The sequence below is a fragment of the Gobio gobio genome, assembly GCF_949357685.1.
Source record: "Gobio gobio genome assembly, chromosome: 16".
In the NCBI taxonomy this organism is placed as follows: Eukaryota; Metazoa; Chordata; class Actinopteri; order Cypriniformes; family Gobionidae; genus Gobio; species Gobio gobio.
Genome location: NC_137109.1, coordinates 10575255 through 10592370, shown reverse-complemented (window position 1 = coordinate 10592370; position 17116 = coordinate 10575255). Strand labels below are relative to the sequence as shown.

Here is a 17116-nt window from a genome sequence, read left to right as displayed (position 1 = left end):
GGGTTTTTGTAAGAAAAATTTCAATATTTAAAACTTTATGAAGTAAAATATCTAGCTCCCGGCAGACCGCCTTCAGTATTCAACTTACGGAGAAAGTGCAATGCCTCTTGCAGTTCAAAATGCTTACGCTACATCCTAGTCATACGTTGCATAAGTTATGCTTCTTTTTTTTATATAAGTTGAATTGCTTCAGAAGGCCTTTATTAACCCCTCCGGAGCCGTGTGGAGTACGTTTATAAGGGATGGATGCACTTTTTTGAGCTTCGAACTCATGGGCCCTGTTCACTGCCATTATTTAGTTTGGAAGCGTGATATTCATTAAAGGGATAGTTCACCCAAAAGTGAAAATGCAAAAAAAATGCAAAAAAAAATGATTTACTCACCCTCAAGTCATCTTAGGTGTATATGACATTCTTCTTTCAGACGAATACAATCTGAGTTATAATAAAACATGTCCTGGCTCTTCCAAGCTTTATAATGGCAGTGAATGGCTGTTTTGAAGTCCATAAAAGTGCATCTATCCATCAAAAAAGATATCCACACGGCTCTGGGGGTTAATAAAGGCCTTCTGAAGCGAAGTGATGCGCTTGTGTGAGAAAAATATCCATATTTAAAACTTAATAAACTCAAATAACTAGCTTCTGACAGACGGCCGTATGCATCGATTTACGGTGAAAGAGTAACCGTTGACCTGATGCATGACGTATTGATGAATGCGGAAGTGCAGAGGATAGAGCAAAACAAAACACCGGTCATGAATTAGGCTTAAGTTTGTTGCCCAGCCCTATATGTTTGAACCGCGAGAGGCATCAAAGCTTGCGATACTTCTACATCCTGCGTCATATATCGCATCAGGGGTTACTCTTTTGCCTCAAATCGACCTGCCATCTGCCGGGAGCTAGTTATTTTAGCTTTTAATGTTTTAAATATGGATCTTTTTCTTACACAAACCCATCGCTTCGCTTCAGAGGGCATTTAATAACCCCCCAGCACCGTGTGGATTACTTTTATGATGGATAGATGCACTTTTATGGACTTCAAAACAGAAACAGCCATTGTGACAACCAGGGCGAGCGAGAGCCGTGAGTGATTGGATGAGGAGCGCCAGCTGCACGGACGGAGCCTTCCGTGGGCCGGAGCCTGCTGCCATCTGCCATGATCGGGAGGAGCAGGGGGCGGAGGAGGTATTTAACGAGCAGGGAGTGACGGGAGCATAAAAAAAGGAGCGATGACAGCGAGAGATCCGAGACCAGTGTGACACGCAGCTGGCGCTCATCATCCAATCACTCACCAGCTCCGTGTCGCTCTCTCATGGCTCTTGCTCCCCCTGCTCGTCACAGCCATATACTGCCATTATAAAGCTTGGAATAGCCAGGGCATTTTTTTATATATATAACTCTTGTATTCGTTTAGGATGGCTTGAGGGTGAGTAATTCATGGGATAATTTTCATTTTAAAGTGAACTACTCCTTTAAGCTATATGCATAGGTTATTTTTTCTTTATTTTATGAGGCAGTATTTTAGACGCCACAGACACACATTTCATTTATATCAGCTTTGACAAGCAGACAACCCATTCAACAATCTAGACAAGTGTGACTGTGTGTGTGGTTCAGATTCGCCACACTTCTCTTTGCTCATCTGCCTATTTGATGGCAGTACTCATGATTCACCGAGAGATTTCCTAAAACAGACATCTTGCTCTGAAATCATGCTCTCTTCAGCAGTGTCTGCTGTTCATGCTAATGATGTTACTGTTTCCAGCACCTTGGTGAGGTTAACGGAAGGTCACGTTAAAGACGGGTGTCATGCACTGCTCATCTTCATTCTTTGATTTTATTCTACTTTCAGCCATTTAGCATCTGACATCTCAGATGAAGTTACTAGTTCGCCTGTTCCATCTTCAAATCCTCTTTAATCCAACATCAAGGAAAGAGAGCGAGTGTGTGTCTGTGTTGGTGCATAGGTTCAAGAGTTCAGCTTAATTCTGTCTAGAGAAAAATATATACATTTCTTTCTCAGCACCCTGTTTTATTTGATCTTGGAGGCTGTTTCTATGGTTACTACAATGATGGGACAAATCTCCATGGCAACAATTCAATTCAGAATTCAGTATCTGAACAGATATAAAGGTGACAATTTGGGAAATAAAAGGTATGGGAACAGATTGTGCTACTATTATTGAGAGTCTCATAACTTCATACAGTTCTAGAGATCCCACCCATTTAACCTCATTAAACTGGAGTTGCTCTCGTGGGAGCTGTATACCACACCCAGGAGCATTTCTTTATGGGTCATGACCAGTTTGTTTTAAATTTCCTCTAATTTATGCTGCTTGTGGTGAGAAACAAACAAACAACATTAAAATGAGATAGTGATGGCCAAAGGCAGTAGTTGCATTACAGTATAGTCAGTCACAAATACAGCAATAATGAATATAACATAATCTAGCAGAAATGACCATGATGCAAGATGATGCAAGCATACTGACGGAGAAACAGAAGGATAAAATAATTTAAATAGGGTTTCTTTCTGCTAGATTGTAAGGACCATAGGCTGGCATAAATCTCAAACTAATAAAACTGACTATTCCTAAGATTGTGTTGGTATCCCTTTTGCTGACAAAACAGCCCTGACCCGTCGAGGCATGGACTCCACTAGACCCCTGAAAGTGTGCTGTGGTATCTGGCCCCAAGATGTTAGCAGCAGATCCTTTAAGTCCTGTAAGTTACAAGGTGGGTCCTCCATGGATCGGACTTGTTTGTTCAGCACATCCCACAGATGCTCGATTGGATTGAGATTTGAGATTTGGAGGCCAAGTCAACACCTCAAACTCGTTGTTGGGCTCATCAAACTCATTCTTGAACCATTTTTGCTTTGTGGCAGGAGCATTATCCTGCTGAAAGAGCCACAGCCACCAGGGAATACTGTTTCCATGAAAGGGTGTACATGGTCTGCAACAATGCTTAGGTAGGGCAGGACCCAAGGTTTCCCAGCAGAACATTACCCAAAGCATCACACTGCCTCCGCCAGCTTGCCTTATTCCTATAGTGCATTCTGGTGCCACACTGTAAAAAATGAATCATGTGTCTTGTAATTTTCACCAAAAAAAATGAAGGTGATAATTAAAAATAGTCTGTATATTTTCTTAAGAAAACTGTGGTTCAGTGTGGTATAGAAAATATTGAGAACATTTCCCTATTAAAACCAAGAGATACATTTTCCTAATTTTTTTAAGGAAATGTAAGCAATTTTGAGGCTTCAATCGAAGAACCAATTAAGCTGAAAGAATTAAGGAAAATAAGGTTACCTATTTATTTTAAGAGAATTAGCTCAATTGTGCAGTTTTATTTAGAGACACCATTGTTAGTTCCCAACATGCTTTGCATATGGCTGGAAATAGAGAGTTAATATTGAAATTAAGTGTTATTTTATGTGTTTTTGAGTGAAGGGAAACATCTGTAAATATTTAATGTTTGGTTATGTTTGACATTTGAAAGAGTTTCTGTTATGTTGAAGTTTTGACCGTTACCATTGTGCAGAAGAGTAGAGCTTATGGTGAGGTTGTGATGTAAATACCTGCAAGTTTTATTATTATTATGAAGCATGTTTCTTTGTTCAATGAGAAATAACTTTTCTAATGCTAGTGCAATAACAAGTTTGTTTCTGCTTGCGCTAGCAGTAAACAGTCTATGTATAAACAGGTCATTTCCATTTAATATAATTTATAACCTATTTTTTAAAGTCAACTTAAATTAAAAAAGCACTTTCCACTAATAATATTAAATTCATCATGTGCCATAGACTAAATAATTTAGGAATTTTTACTTAATTTATTTGGGTAAATTTCACTAAAAGAAAAACAACCTTAAAATCTACTCAAATATAATACGTGTAATATTGTTACCCTAATTTTTTTAAGCAGATAGCATGTGATATTTACAGTGCATGTGTTCCCCAGGTAAGCAACACACAGGTAACAGCCATCCACGTTATGTAAAATAAAACGTGAATCATCAGACCAGGCCACCTTCTTCCATTGCTCCATGGTCCAGTTCATCAGCCTTAATAAGATTAATAATGTTGATTTGAATTAAGTAATATTTTTTGTTTTTGAAACAAAACAGTTTATTTCTCTATTGTAGAATATTTTGATAGAAATTTCACAAAAATTTTAAGTATCTTTTAAATAAATAATTGGTTTGTCAAATACTAAATTATTTTAGTGAAAACAATTAACTGTTCTATGTTTAGTCAATTATTTTGGTATGTTCAACTCTAGTACAGTAAATGATATTCAGAGATTTTATTAAGTTGATAAAGTTAATTATTGCTGTGATATTTACTAAGCCACTGAATTGTTTTTTAGAGTATAGCTCGTCTGTTTGATCAGACCACATGGGCCAGCCTTCGCTCCCCGCATGCATCAATGAGCCTTGGTCGCCCATGACCGGTTCACCACTGTTCCTTCCTTGGAGCACTTTTGATAGAGACTGACCACTGCAGACCGGGAACACCCCACAAGAGCTGCAGTTTTGGAGATACTCTGCCCAGTCATCTAGCCATCACAATTTGGCCCTTGTCAAACTTGCTCAAATCCTTCCGCTTTCCCATTTTTCCTGCTTCTAACACAACTTTGAGGACAAAATGTTCACTTGCTGCCTAATATATCCCACCCACTAATGCTGTGATGAAGAGATAATCAGTGTTATTCAATGTCAGTGGTCGTAATATTATGCCTGATCAGTGTGTGCATATATACATATTGGAGAGCGGTGCACAACCTAACACTTTTTGTAGTTTGTGTAAATTCACTTGGGGTTCAGAGTATTTATTTTTTCCCCACATTAATTGCATACGTCTAGTACAATTATGTGGTTTTGTTTCATTGATACAGTGTATACTTTTTTGCTTGATTTTCCCCCCGAAAGAATGGAAGGGAAATGTGACAACATGCCCCATAGGTGGGGTAAGATGAGCATAATGTTATCTGATATAATCAAAAAAATATTCCAGACAAACTAAAATATTTTGTCAATAAAATACAAATATTAACTTTTTCAGATAACATAATGGCATTTTTTAACAATTAAAAAGCAATTTTTGAGTTTGACAACAAACACACCACAAAACACAGCTAAACAGCATATTTCAAAACATAATAATTAATAACTTGTGAACATTGACTCTCAGTCTTTATTCACCTTTTGCTCATGGTTTCTCAATAGAATTCATAAAAGTATAGAATATAATAGCATATTTCTAATGGGGGCACATTGTAACACTGTGACAACATGCCCCACCTGCACAATTGCTATTTAAACCCTGCTAGTATCTCCTGCTGGTTAGATCAGCATTAAATAACTATCTAAACGGCTAAATAACAGATATAAGATTAAAATAATATCAGATTTGTCTAGTTTTAAATAAACTTAAACATGTGCGGAAAGTTTTAAACCATGTGTTACAACCAAACCCTGCGTTATTTGTGCCCCGCTCACCCTATATATTAATATCAAAATTATTATCACACAGATGAATTCAGAAATTAGCGAGAGATGGAACCAAATGTAAAGGATTTAATATAGTAATATCAGAATACAAATCATGTCACGGTTGGAGTTCTGTTCATATGTTTCTAGTTTAGTTTTCATATTGTTCAGTTCATGTTTACCTGTGTCTGATTGTGTTATCCCTGTCACCTGTGTCTTGTTAATAAATCTCATCAGCTGAGTCACGTTTCTTTGATTGGTTAGTTGCAGTGTATTTAAGCCCTGTGTTGAGTCTTGTTTAGTTGTCTGTTATTGTTGCGTTTAAGTGGTTGTTCTGCCTGCAGTTCAGTGTTAAAATAAAGCCTGGAAACTGCTGCAATTGGATCCTGTTCCTTCTTACTCTGCAATCCCTGTGTGACAAATAACATGCAAGGAAAAAAAGAACTGAGAACACAAACATACCTTTAGAAAGCCAAGACCAGGGGAAGAGGTTAAGTGAAAACTCTGCCCGTTTCTAAAAGAGAGGTAACTTATACTCAGAGTCAGTTACCAGGGTAACTTACTCTGTGAACCTAACCTGGTCAGGAGCAGGTTTTCTTTGATAAACCCAGAGTTTCTTTCAGTCCCCTCCCCTTTTTAAAGCGCTAGTGGTGTTTAAATACTTAATTTATTAAAACGCCACAAATGCTTTTCTTACTGAGTATTTTGGTATATAAATTAAAAAATATATACATTTAATCTAAATCTAAAGTAAGCGAAGTTTACTTAAAACAAATTAAATTATCTGCCACTTGACAAAAATACATAGTAAGAAAATAATTTTTTGCAGTGCAGGAACGTTCCTGACGTTCACCTGATAAACCTCTAGAAGTATCCTAATAATTTGAATTTCCTTTAGGATTTCCAGTGGTTGGATGCATTGATGACACTCATATTCCCATCATCATACTTTCTGAAAATGGATTATTGTATGGAATGGAAGGATGCTGCCAGATGGTAGTACGAGATATATGCCATAACCACCACCACAGCTGATAAATACATTTATTTACAATTTTTATGGTCATCTTTATTTCCTACAAATACTTTATTCTTTTTCCTGATGGATGTTAATATTCTTCCTCCATCTCCTCTTCATCTGTCAGTGGTGCTGGAGTTTGGCTGGCCTGAGTAGAAGTCACATGTTAACGTCATTACCCTAATTAATAAATGTAACAGGTGGGATTAGAGAACATTTCATTATGTGAAAAGAGCATAGAGCCTTTTTCTGGGTTTCCGAAGCTGAAGTCGTCATAGTTGGGTTAACTTTTATAGCGGTGAATGAGAGAATACATTTAATATGTATATTTTTGTGTCCCCATTTGCTCAAATAGCAAAAGAAAAACTCCACAATAGTGATTTCACAACTTTCAAAAAGAGGGAAAAAATTGAGGCAGATTGATAACGGAAGTGAAAAGAGAGAAAGATGTAATTTTTCACCATCACTCCCATTGACGCTTTATTAGAAACACTCTCACAGCAGCGGTAACTTGTTTTTTGTAATTTGATGCAAAAGTAATATAGTACAAAGTATTAGTGTTATAAATGTACATACTTTTTTTTTTTAAATACAAAAAAAAATTGCAGGATTTACGATATTGATGACCATTAAAACACATCACAGTCTGTGAAAAGGGTCTGTGGGAAAAGCTGCTTCACATTGGACACTGAATGATATTTATTTAATGTGTCAAATGTTTGTAAAGTCATTAAACCAACACCCATGAACATTTTATGCTTAAAGCTTTGCCTGATTGAATTAGGTTTTCATTTTTAGCTGCTGCCACATTCTTTTTTTGCCTTTTGGATACCATGAAAAAAAAACTTAATTAAATTAATGAAGAATTAAACTTACATATTGACCCGGAAGTATGCAAACGTCTTTTTGTTGGGTGCTGTTGCCATGGTGAATTGTAATTTCGGAGCTCCATTGATCGTGGCTTTTCATAGTTGGAGTGCATGTGCTTAACTCAGAGTCAGTCTACTCAAAGTTGATTGAACTACCTCAATTGAGCTGTTCTGAAACCCAAAACTCAGAGTTTCCCATCTCAGAGTTCAGGTTTACACTCAGAGTTGGTTGAACCTCCTTATTGAAACGGGCCCCTGACAAACAACAAGAGAAACACAAGGGCTATATATACAGACAAGCTGACAAGGCAACAAGACACACCTGGATACAATCAATATTGTGAAACAAAAGGACTGCAAACGTACTACAAAACTAGTCACAGGAAACAGAAATACAACATAAAAGTCCAAACAAACAGGGAAGATGTAACAATTATATAAGGTGAGCCAGTGCAATTGCTTAAATGTATAGGGTTTGGGGCAAAATAAATATATATATTATGTATAAGTCCCTGGTGTTCCCTTTTTTCCCCCAGTAATGCTGTCATGTATTCAGGAACCATGAAAATCCTTATATTTTGGAATTAATGTTTTGAAATTCAATGCAATATATTTGGCATCATAAATTATAAATAGCTTGACAGATTTAAGAAAAAAATAAATAAATCTAGGCCTACTTGAATTTCAGAATGTATTTGCTTTAATGACAACATCACTTAAGCGGACATACAACATTTGATAATCTAAAGAGTGCATTGTGAGTCTCACAGATTTGCTTTTCAGTGACCTAGAAATCTCATATATTTAATTTCAGGATATTTCAAAATGCTCTTTGCCAGTTTATTTCCAGATTTAAACGTAAAACACTATTTCAGTGAGGTCTTAGAGAACCCAAGTAATTTAAGTTGACACCAAACAATGACATCAAAGTGATGCTTGCTGGATTTTGTGCTTCATGGATTCCACAGGAGACACATTTTGTACGGTAACAGCTTGGCCCACGGGACGCATCGTTCATCGGAGTGTGAGCTGAGGTGAGTGTTTTTGTGCTTTCTCTGTACTGCCCTTTTAGCCTGAATGACTCAGCACACATATCCTGCTGAGGCTATGCACTTGCAAATCAAAGACACAGTGACGACTAAATGAATGGTTGCCATGAATCAGTGATGAAACTCTTGCACAAACTGCCATCCACAGTCTGGGGCAGAATTAAAGTGCAGGTTAGAAAATTCACACTAAATTGTTACATCATGGCCTGTGTCAGTGTTTGTGGGAAGTAAAGATGAAGAGTAAGAAATAATGTGTAAACATAAAAACATTGTTTGCAGCATTTTGTGCACTATTCATCTGCTCATGCTAAAGCTAAACGCATCCATAACCACTATAGCTTAATGTCAGGTTCAGACACTTGTTTACTAAATGTGTTCATAAAGATTATAAAATGCATTATGTATGCAGTGTGTGCTGCTTGTAAACCTGCAAAACCATTGACAGGAAATAAGTGTTTAAATGTGAAAAAATGAACATTTAAAATGTTTCCTTAAAAGTGTTCAATCAATGCATTTTATTCAGTAACAATAAGATTCGCATACATTTATATGACATGAAAAATTATTTAATATTTTTAAATTGAAACTGAAAGTACAAACTAAAGGTTATAACAGCTTTCATATCAGAAAAGTTTTCAATTTAACTAAATACTTTTTACACTTTTGGCTTTTTTTACATTAGCTTTTTTGCCAAAAGCAGGAGAGCTATGTTTTAATATAATTAATATAATATAATATAATATAATATAATATAATATAATATAATATAATATAATATAATATAATATAATATAATATAATATAATATAATATAATATAATATAATATAATATAATATAATATAATATAATATAATAATATAATATAATATAATATAATATAATATAATATAATATAATATAATATAACATAATATAATATAATAAAATATAATATAATATAATATAAAATAATATAATATAATATAATATAATATAATATAACATAACATAATATAATATAATATAATATAATATAATATAATATAATATAATATAATATAATATAATATAATATATAATATAATATAATATAATATAATATAATATAATATAATATAATATAATATATAAAATATGTAATAATATATTATAATATAAATAATATATTATATAATATATAATTTAAATAATATATTACATAATATATTATATTATATTATATTATATCATATATTATATATTTTATTATTTATATAATATAATATAATATAATATAATATAATATAATATAATATAATATAATATAATATAATATAATATAATATAATATAATATAATAATATAATATAATATAATATAATATAATATAATATAATATAATATAATATAATATAATATAATATAATATAATATAATATAATTAATATAATATAATACAATATAATATATGAGAATAGTGAACATTAAAACTACAAAAAAATTGACATGAAATGGTTGCATTTGATTTCTTAAGAATAAGATTAAACAGAGGAAGCTGAGCCATGAAAATTAACATGGTTTAGTTTTACCAAATGTACATTTATATGAAATCATACCGAAAATCATAAGGTTCAAAACCAATTTTACCAATTGAGTTTACTCACAGCGTTTTGTACGACTCAACTGCGCCACCGCCTGTAAGCATTTCACAGCATTCAATTTGAGGTTAATAAATTCAGAATGAAGAAATGTTTGTTTTATACCCTTTTTTTAACTTTCAAATTTTAAGCATAATGAGCATTTACACGATTTTACACCCAGGCCTATACTCAAGTAAACGGCGCAATAATAATAATAATAATAATAATAATAATAATAATAATAATAATAATAATAATAATAATAATAAAGTATTATAATTATAAAAAAGGTTAAATCAAATAAAGTATTGAAGATAGGCCGAGAATTTGTGAAGTTTGATTTATAAAAGTGATCATATAAAATTGAGAAACTCAACATATATTGAAATATGAGGTGTGTTCAGTACTTTTTAATACTCTAACTGATGCGTCCTCGCTATTTCTTCACGGTCAGTGAAACGACGTTTGCCATCATGCATCAAGTATTTTGTGTGAAAACACCCGAGCTATGCATATGAATACAAGTTATATTTTAAATCTGGCATCCATATTTTTTAATTGAACAAGTCACGTTCTCTGTTTTTAATGTCAATTTTATTTTTTATTTTTCTATCTTAAGTTATGCTTTTTTGCTTCTGTATATTTTAGCAAAAAAATAAAAAATAAACGTATGACATTTAAGTATATTAGTACCATACTACAGGTCTGTTATTTAGCGTTATACTAAAATAATATGTATGGTTTTGAGTGGTTACAGAGGGTTAGTATTAGCCTAGTAGTATTTTTAATGTGAACCAGTCTTTCAACAAACTACAATTATAATATCATTGTTTTAGATGTCACCAAATCTAATCTCAAAACATTTTAATTTATAATTGGTTAATATTCATTTATTTTATGTTGGATATTAACGTTTTCTATTTTGGAGTAGGCCATTTGTAGACAGTAATTGAGAGGGGACTAGCAAATATTTGTATGTTTCCCTTGAATATATCTGATGCATCATCATCATCATCATCATCATCATCATGTACATGTTAAAGTCATATTTAAATGAGCTATTATATATTAAACCAGCATTGATCTTTCCCATGATACCATTATAATCTTTATGATATGATGATAAATCATAAATGTTTAGCTCCGCTCTGACATGCAGGAGGGTGCAGTATTTGAGATGAGACGCTGGAGAGGGAAATGTAATTCCACCCTGACTCACTGCGCGCCGCTGCGCTGCTCCATCTGCTCGTCTGTTCAGCAGTCAAACAACAGGGATATGAGAAATACTGAACATTTTGATTTTTGTTGCCCCTTTTGGAAACTGACCAAATCGTTTCTATCCTTTCAATTTTAAATGTCCATATATGCCATTATACAAAAATGGTTCATCGTTTTTGTTCTGTTATTTCATGACATTATTATTAATCAGTTGTTTGAGTTTAAGTAATAATTGTATGTGTGTGTGATTAGTCACGCCTACGTATTTACGCCGCGCGTACGTAAAGAGAGAACTGTAACAAGAAACCCAAGCACGTCTGTCACAATCTCAACAGCAGCCAGTTGCCTTACTCAAAGGGAATATATTTTTTATTTCCAGAAGAACAATGAAATTAATAACGCAGGCACAGGTGTAACGTTCGATACGGAGGCGGGGAAAAGAAATACAGGACAACCCGCAATACACCACATCAATTAATCTGCACACAGTGAGTTTCATGCTCCATGCTTCAAAAAGTGTTTCATACTCAAAAACAGCACGTCGAACGAACAGTATCGAACAGTATCTTCCCCGGAAATGTGCAAAGTGCCTATCATTAATCTCCAAAAGTAAATATGTTTAAATCTCTTTTCAAGTACCTTTATTCAAATGTATTTCTTCAAGTGTATTGTACTGAATTGCAAAATTACAAAATGAGTGAAAGTATTTAAATGTCCATGACTTTAAATGTTTGGCAGTTTGTATACTACATTTGTTGTAAAACAGTACAGATATAGAAGAGTGGTTGTAAAGATGCTCTTTCATTTTTGTTATGTTTCTGTAACACTACAGTTGGTGAAGGCCACATCTTTCATTCCTTCTTTCATTATTCCTCTTTTTTTTCAGCAGATACATGACCAGTGTTGAAACTTATGCACTCTAACAAAATAATGAAAGATACAGTGACATGGCCGGCCCTTGTTAAAACATGAACGACATCCCTGGACCTGATTCTGAAATAGTCATCTGCAGATCTTAAAGTGCTTAATGCGGAAAAGAAAGATTTGTTTCAATTAGGAATTCAGAATTTTTTTGTTTGTTTAATTGTTACATAGTTTCGTAGCCTATTGGCTTTTTTTATTTTGTATGCATGTTTCCCATTGTATTCAAAATGATGTAGGCTAATTATTAATAATTGGCTCGTTTTCGTTTTAAAGAGTTGCAAAAACACATTAACATGTAGCATTGCGAACATACAAGATTGCCTAAAAGAAACATTTATCTCTCGTTGTTATTAGCGTAAAAGCCATGGTCTCATTCTGTCATACAATTGACTTTCAATGTACTGTGTGTAAAACATATTGAAACACTTGATATATCACCGATTCATTCGTCTTCTCTGGCCAATTATAAAATATGTGGCAATAAGCTTTAGTATGTTTTTACAGCGTTGTAAATGTCAGTAAATACCACTTCAACAATTAACATTTTACAGTAATTGTAATTCACGCAAGTTTAAGAGAGAATAAGGTGTCGCTGATATTTTTGTGGGGTTTTGTATCATGTCATTAATGTGAAATTACTTTCTAAAGCAGAGGTCTTCAACCCTGCTCCTGGAGACCCAGGGTGCGTCTCAACCAGCTCTTTGGTTCAGTAGTCAGGGCACTGATCAGGGAGTCAGCCCATTGACTGATTCCCTGATCAGTGCCCTGACTACTGAACCAAAGAGCTGGTTGAAGAGTTTAGCTCCAACCCTAATTAAAGACAGCTAATCAAGCTCTTCAGGATCACATGTTGAAAATACACAGGCAGGTGGGCTGAAGCAGGTTGGAAATAAACTTTGCAGGACAGTGGGTTCCCAGGAGCAGGGTTGAAGAACTCTGTTCCAAAGGGTTGCTAATTCTCAAGTCAGTACATTCCACTTCAAACATACAATGGCATTTCCCTTTATGAGACAGAATGGGGCGTGTCGCTGTCCATGGTGCTGCACAGTGAGTCAGGCTCATTGATTTATTTATAAATTATATAATCCAGCTCTATATAGTCGTGACTTTTTTGAATTAGCATTGTAAGGCATTTGAGTTCAGCATTTTCTGCTAAAGTACACAAGTTGAGGCAGGTTGTTTATGTTGTAAAGTCAGTGAAAGTAATTTTTTAACCATTTCAATACAGAATCGCTGTTCAGTTGTTACATAACAAACAAACAAACAAACAAACAAACAAAAAAACTTTCCTCCAAATTGTGACTTGCGGAGGGCTCTTAATATTAAGTAATTTAATGCACACCAATCCTGTTCAGCCAAGGTTCATGCTGTTTAAGTTGCGAATGTTATGCAGTTTCTCAGTTTAACTCACAGTGTCGCTGTTCACCAGTAAAACCATTGTGTTCCATATTGTACTTTACTCCACCCTGTTCCTGATGTCATTGTTCAGGGCTTACAGCTCACATCGAAAACAAAAATCGTTGGCATTGACTGTCTGTCCAATCTAATCTCATTTTCTAAACTCGTTGATTTTTATTTTCCCCCTTTCCCCCGATATGGATTTTAGAGGCATCAGCGTTGCTGTCGAGATGTTTGGCCTTTTGTTCTTCGTGCTGATGGCGCGCACCGCTTATGGAGACGTGAGCTATTCTTTCCCGGAGGAGATGAAACGCGGATCTGTGATTGGAAATATAGCAAAGGATCTCGGGCTCGATGTGAAGAGTCTGCCAAGTCGCGATGCACGAATTGATACTGAAGGTAACAGAAAACGATACTGTGACATTAATCTGAACACTGGAGAACTGACCGTAGCGGAGAGGATCGACAGGGAGGAGATTTGTGGAAGGAAAGCTTCATGCGTTATTAAACTGGAGCTCGTGCTGGAAAATCCTTTAGAGCTTTATCGATTTATTCTTAATATTCAGGACATCAATGATAATTCGCCACAGTTCAAGCAGAGTGTAATAAAATTCGAAATACGGGAATCAGCGGACAAAGGATCTCGTTATTTATTAGATGAGGCCCATGATGCGGATATTGGTATGAATTCAGTACAGTCATATATATTGGAAAGCAATGATTATTTTCTCCTTAATGGAGGAAAATATGGCGAGCTAGTTCTTAATAAAGAGTTGGACCGTGAGCAGCAGAAAGAGGTGACTTTAATTCTCACTGCGGTAGACGGCGGGACTCCACCGAGATCAGGTACTGTAGCCATACACGTCACTGTGCTGGATGCTAATGATAATGCTCCAGTCTTTAGTCAGGCCGTCTATAAAGTCAGTCTGCCTGAAAATTCTCCTGTAGATACTGTAGTGGTGACAGTGAGCGCTACTGATGCTGACGAGGGACAAAATGGAGAAGTGACTTATGAATTTGGTCATTTATCAGAAAGTCTTTTGGAAATATTTTTTCTCGATGCAGTGTCTGGTGAAATTAAACTAACAGGCATCGTAGATTATGAGGAGGAGAGTTCAATTGAGCTACCGATTCAAGCTAAAGATGGCCAAGGTTTAGCAGGTCGATCCACTGTATTAATATATGTTACTGATGTCAATGATAACGCCCCTAAAATAATGACTAAATCTGTTAAAATATTGATTCCAGAGAACGCGTTACCCGGTACAGAGGTTGGCATCATTAATGTGCAGGACAGAGACTCTGAGAATAACGGACAGGTGCGCTGCTCCATTCAGCAGAACGTCCCATTTAAACTCGTACCTTCGATCAAAAATTACTATTCTCTGGTGACCACAGGTGAATTAGACCGCGAGCTGCTCTCTGATTATAATATTACAATCACTGCTACTGATGAGGGCTCTCCGCCTTTATCTTCCACTAAGAATATTCACTTGACTGTCGCTGACGTGAATGATAATCCACCTGTATTTGAGGAGCAGAATTACAGAGCTCACGTGCAAGAAAATAACAAACCGGGCTCCTCTATTTGTTCAGTATCAGCTACAGACCCGGACTGGAGACAGAATGGCACTGTAGTTTATTCTCTGTTGTCCTCTGATGTCAATGGCGCACCGGTGTCCTCCTTTTTATCCATTAACGGAGACACCGGGGTCATTCATGCCGTGAGATCGTTTGATTACGAACAGATGAAAAGTTTCAAAGTGCTCGTGTTAGCCATAGACAACGGCTCTCCTCCTCTGAGCAGTAACGTGACCGTGAGTGTCTTCATATCGGATGAGAATGACAACTCCCCTCAGATATTATACCCCTCTCCGGAAGGAAACTCCTTCATGACCGAGATGGTCCCCAAAGCTGCGCAGGCGGGCTCCCTGGTCTCCAAGGTGATCGCCGTGGACGCGGATTCTGGACAGAACGCGTGGCTCTCGTATCACATTATTAAAGCGACTGATCCGGGACTTTTCACTATCGGTATCCACAGCGGGGAGATCAGGACGCAGCGGGACATTTCTGAATCTGACAGCATGAAACAGAACCTTATTGTGTCCGTGAGAGATAACGGACAGCCCTCTCTCTCGGCCACGTGCGCGTTGTATTTACTCATATCAGATAACTTGGCTGAAGTTCCAGAACTGAAAGACATGTCTCATGACGAGAGCAGCTCCAAACTGACGTTTTATTTGATCATCGCGCTGGTGTCCGTTTCCACTTTCTTCCTGACCTTCATCATCATCATCCTGGCCGTGAGGTTTTGTCGCAGGAGAAAGCCCAGACTGTTGTTTGATGGAGCTGTAGCCATTCCCAGCGCGTATCTTCCTCCAAATTACGCAGAGGTGGAGGGCGCGGGAACTCTCCGCAGCACTTACAATTATGACGCATACCTGACCACGGGCTCGCGCACTAGTGACTTCAAGTTCATCAGATCTTATAATGAGGGCACACTGACTGCTGACCTGACTCTGAAAAAGACTCAGTCCGCTGTGGATGATCTTGAAGGGCTCGATGCAGAAATGGACAATTCCTTTCAGGTAGGAACAAGTTTTTCTTTAAAATAATCTGGTGTATTTAAATTGTTTAAATGTGTGTGCTATTTGTATCTTCATTTACACTTGACTGCTTGTTTTCTTCTTGACATATCACGTGACTTTTTCAAATGCTTAGACACATCAAAATCTTTCAGGGTCAGTTAAAGTAACTCCATTAAGTGGATTTTTACACGTCTTTCTGGTCTAGTATGAGCAATTGTAAGTCATGTGACACGATTCACAAATCGAAGTGTTTTTATCTTCTTTTGATTTATTTATTTCATTTTGTCAGTTTTTTGCACAAACCGTTTCTTTCAAGTCTTGATCATGCAGTTATAAAAGGAATTAATTTCGATGTCAGTCAAGCCCGGAGCTAGAGGGTACTAAGTTCCCTCAAAATTAAATGGCAACAGCACCCTTGGTTGTTTTTGTAATAGCATATTGGAGAAACAGATCTGGCAAAAGCTTGAGTGCGTATTTGTGTTTGTGCTCTGGAGAGCGTCATTTTTTATTTACAATGTGTTTTTACTGTGTTGAGCAATGTGGCCAATAGCAGAAATATCTGTTGATCTCCCGAATACACGTTCAGAATTTGAATAAATGTCTTGTTTTTAATGCTGCTAAGAAGACCAACTGCCACATTCGTGCTGCAAAGTTTTAGACAGCCACATTCACTGATGAGCCAAAACATTGACAAGACAAAATATGCATGTCAATATAGATGTGCAATAAGCAATTGAAATGCAGATAACAGATTCATATACAAATATCAGATTTTCTTCTATCCAAATATAAAAGCTCTTGAAATTATTTGTAAAAAATAATGACTTGTAAATCTCTAACTGCATTGCTATCCTTGTTATGGTGGTGCTTAGGAGCCATTGCTTACATCTGCATTTTACTAGAGCACCCTCACTCATGTCTGAAGCAACCTCAGTGATATGATTCTGCAGCCGGCCTAAT

General features: G+C 35.8%; 1 protein-coding gene across 1 annotated transcript; it reads left to right on the top strand.

The window, feature by feature from the left end:
* Positions 1-13798: 13798 nt before the first annotated feature.
* Positions 13799-16183, top strand: LOC307139527 (protocadherin gamma-A6-like; the record flags this gene model as incomplete). Its single annotated transcript, XM_079838522.1, has 1 exon — positions 13799-16183. One exon carries the CDS (start codon positions 13799-13801, stop codon positions 16181-16183), a length of 2385 nt encoding a protein of 794 aa, XP_079694648.1.
* Positions 16184-17116: the final 933 nt, after the last annotated feature.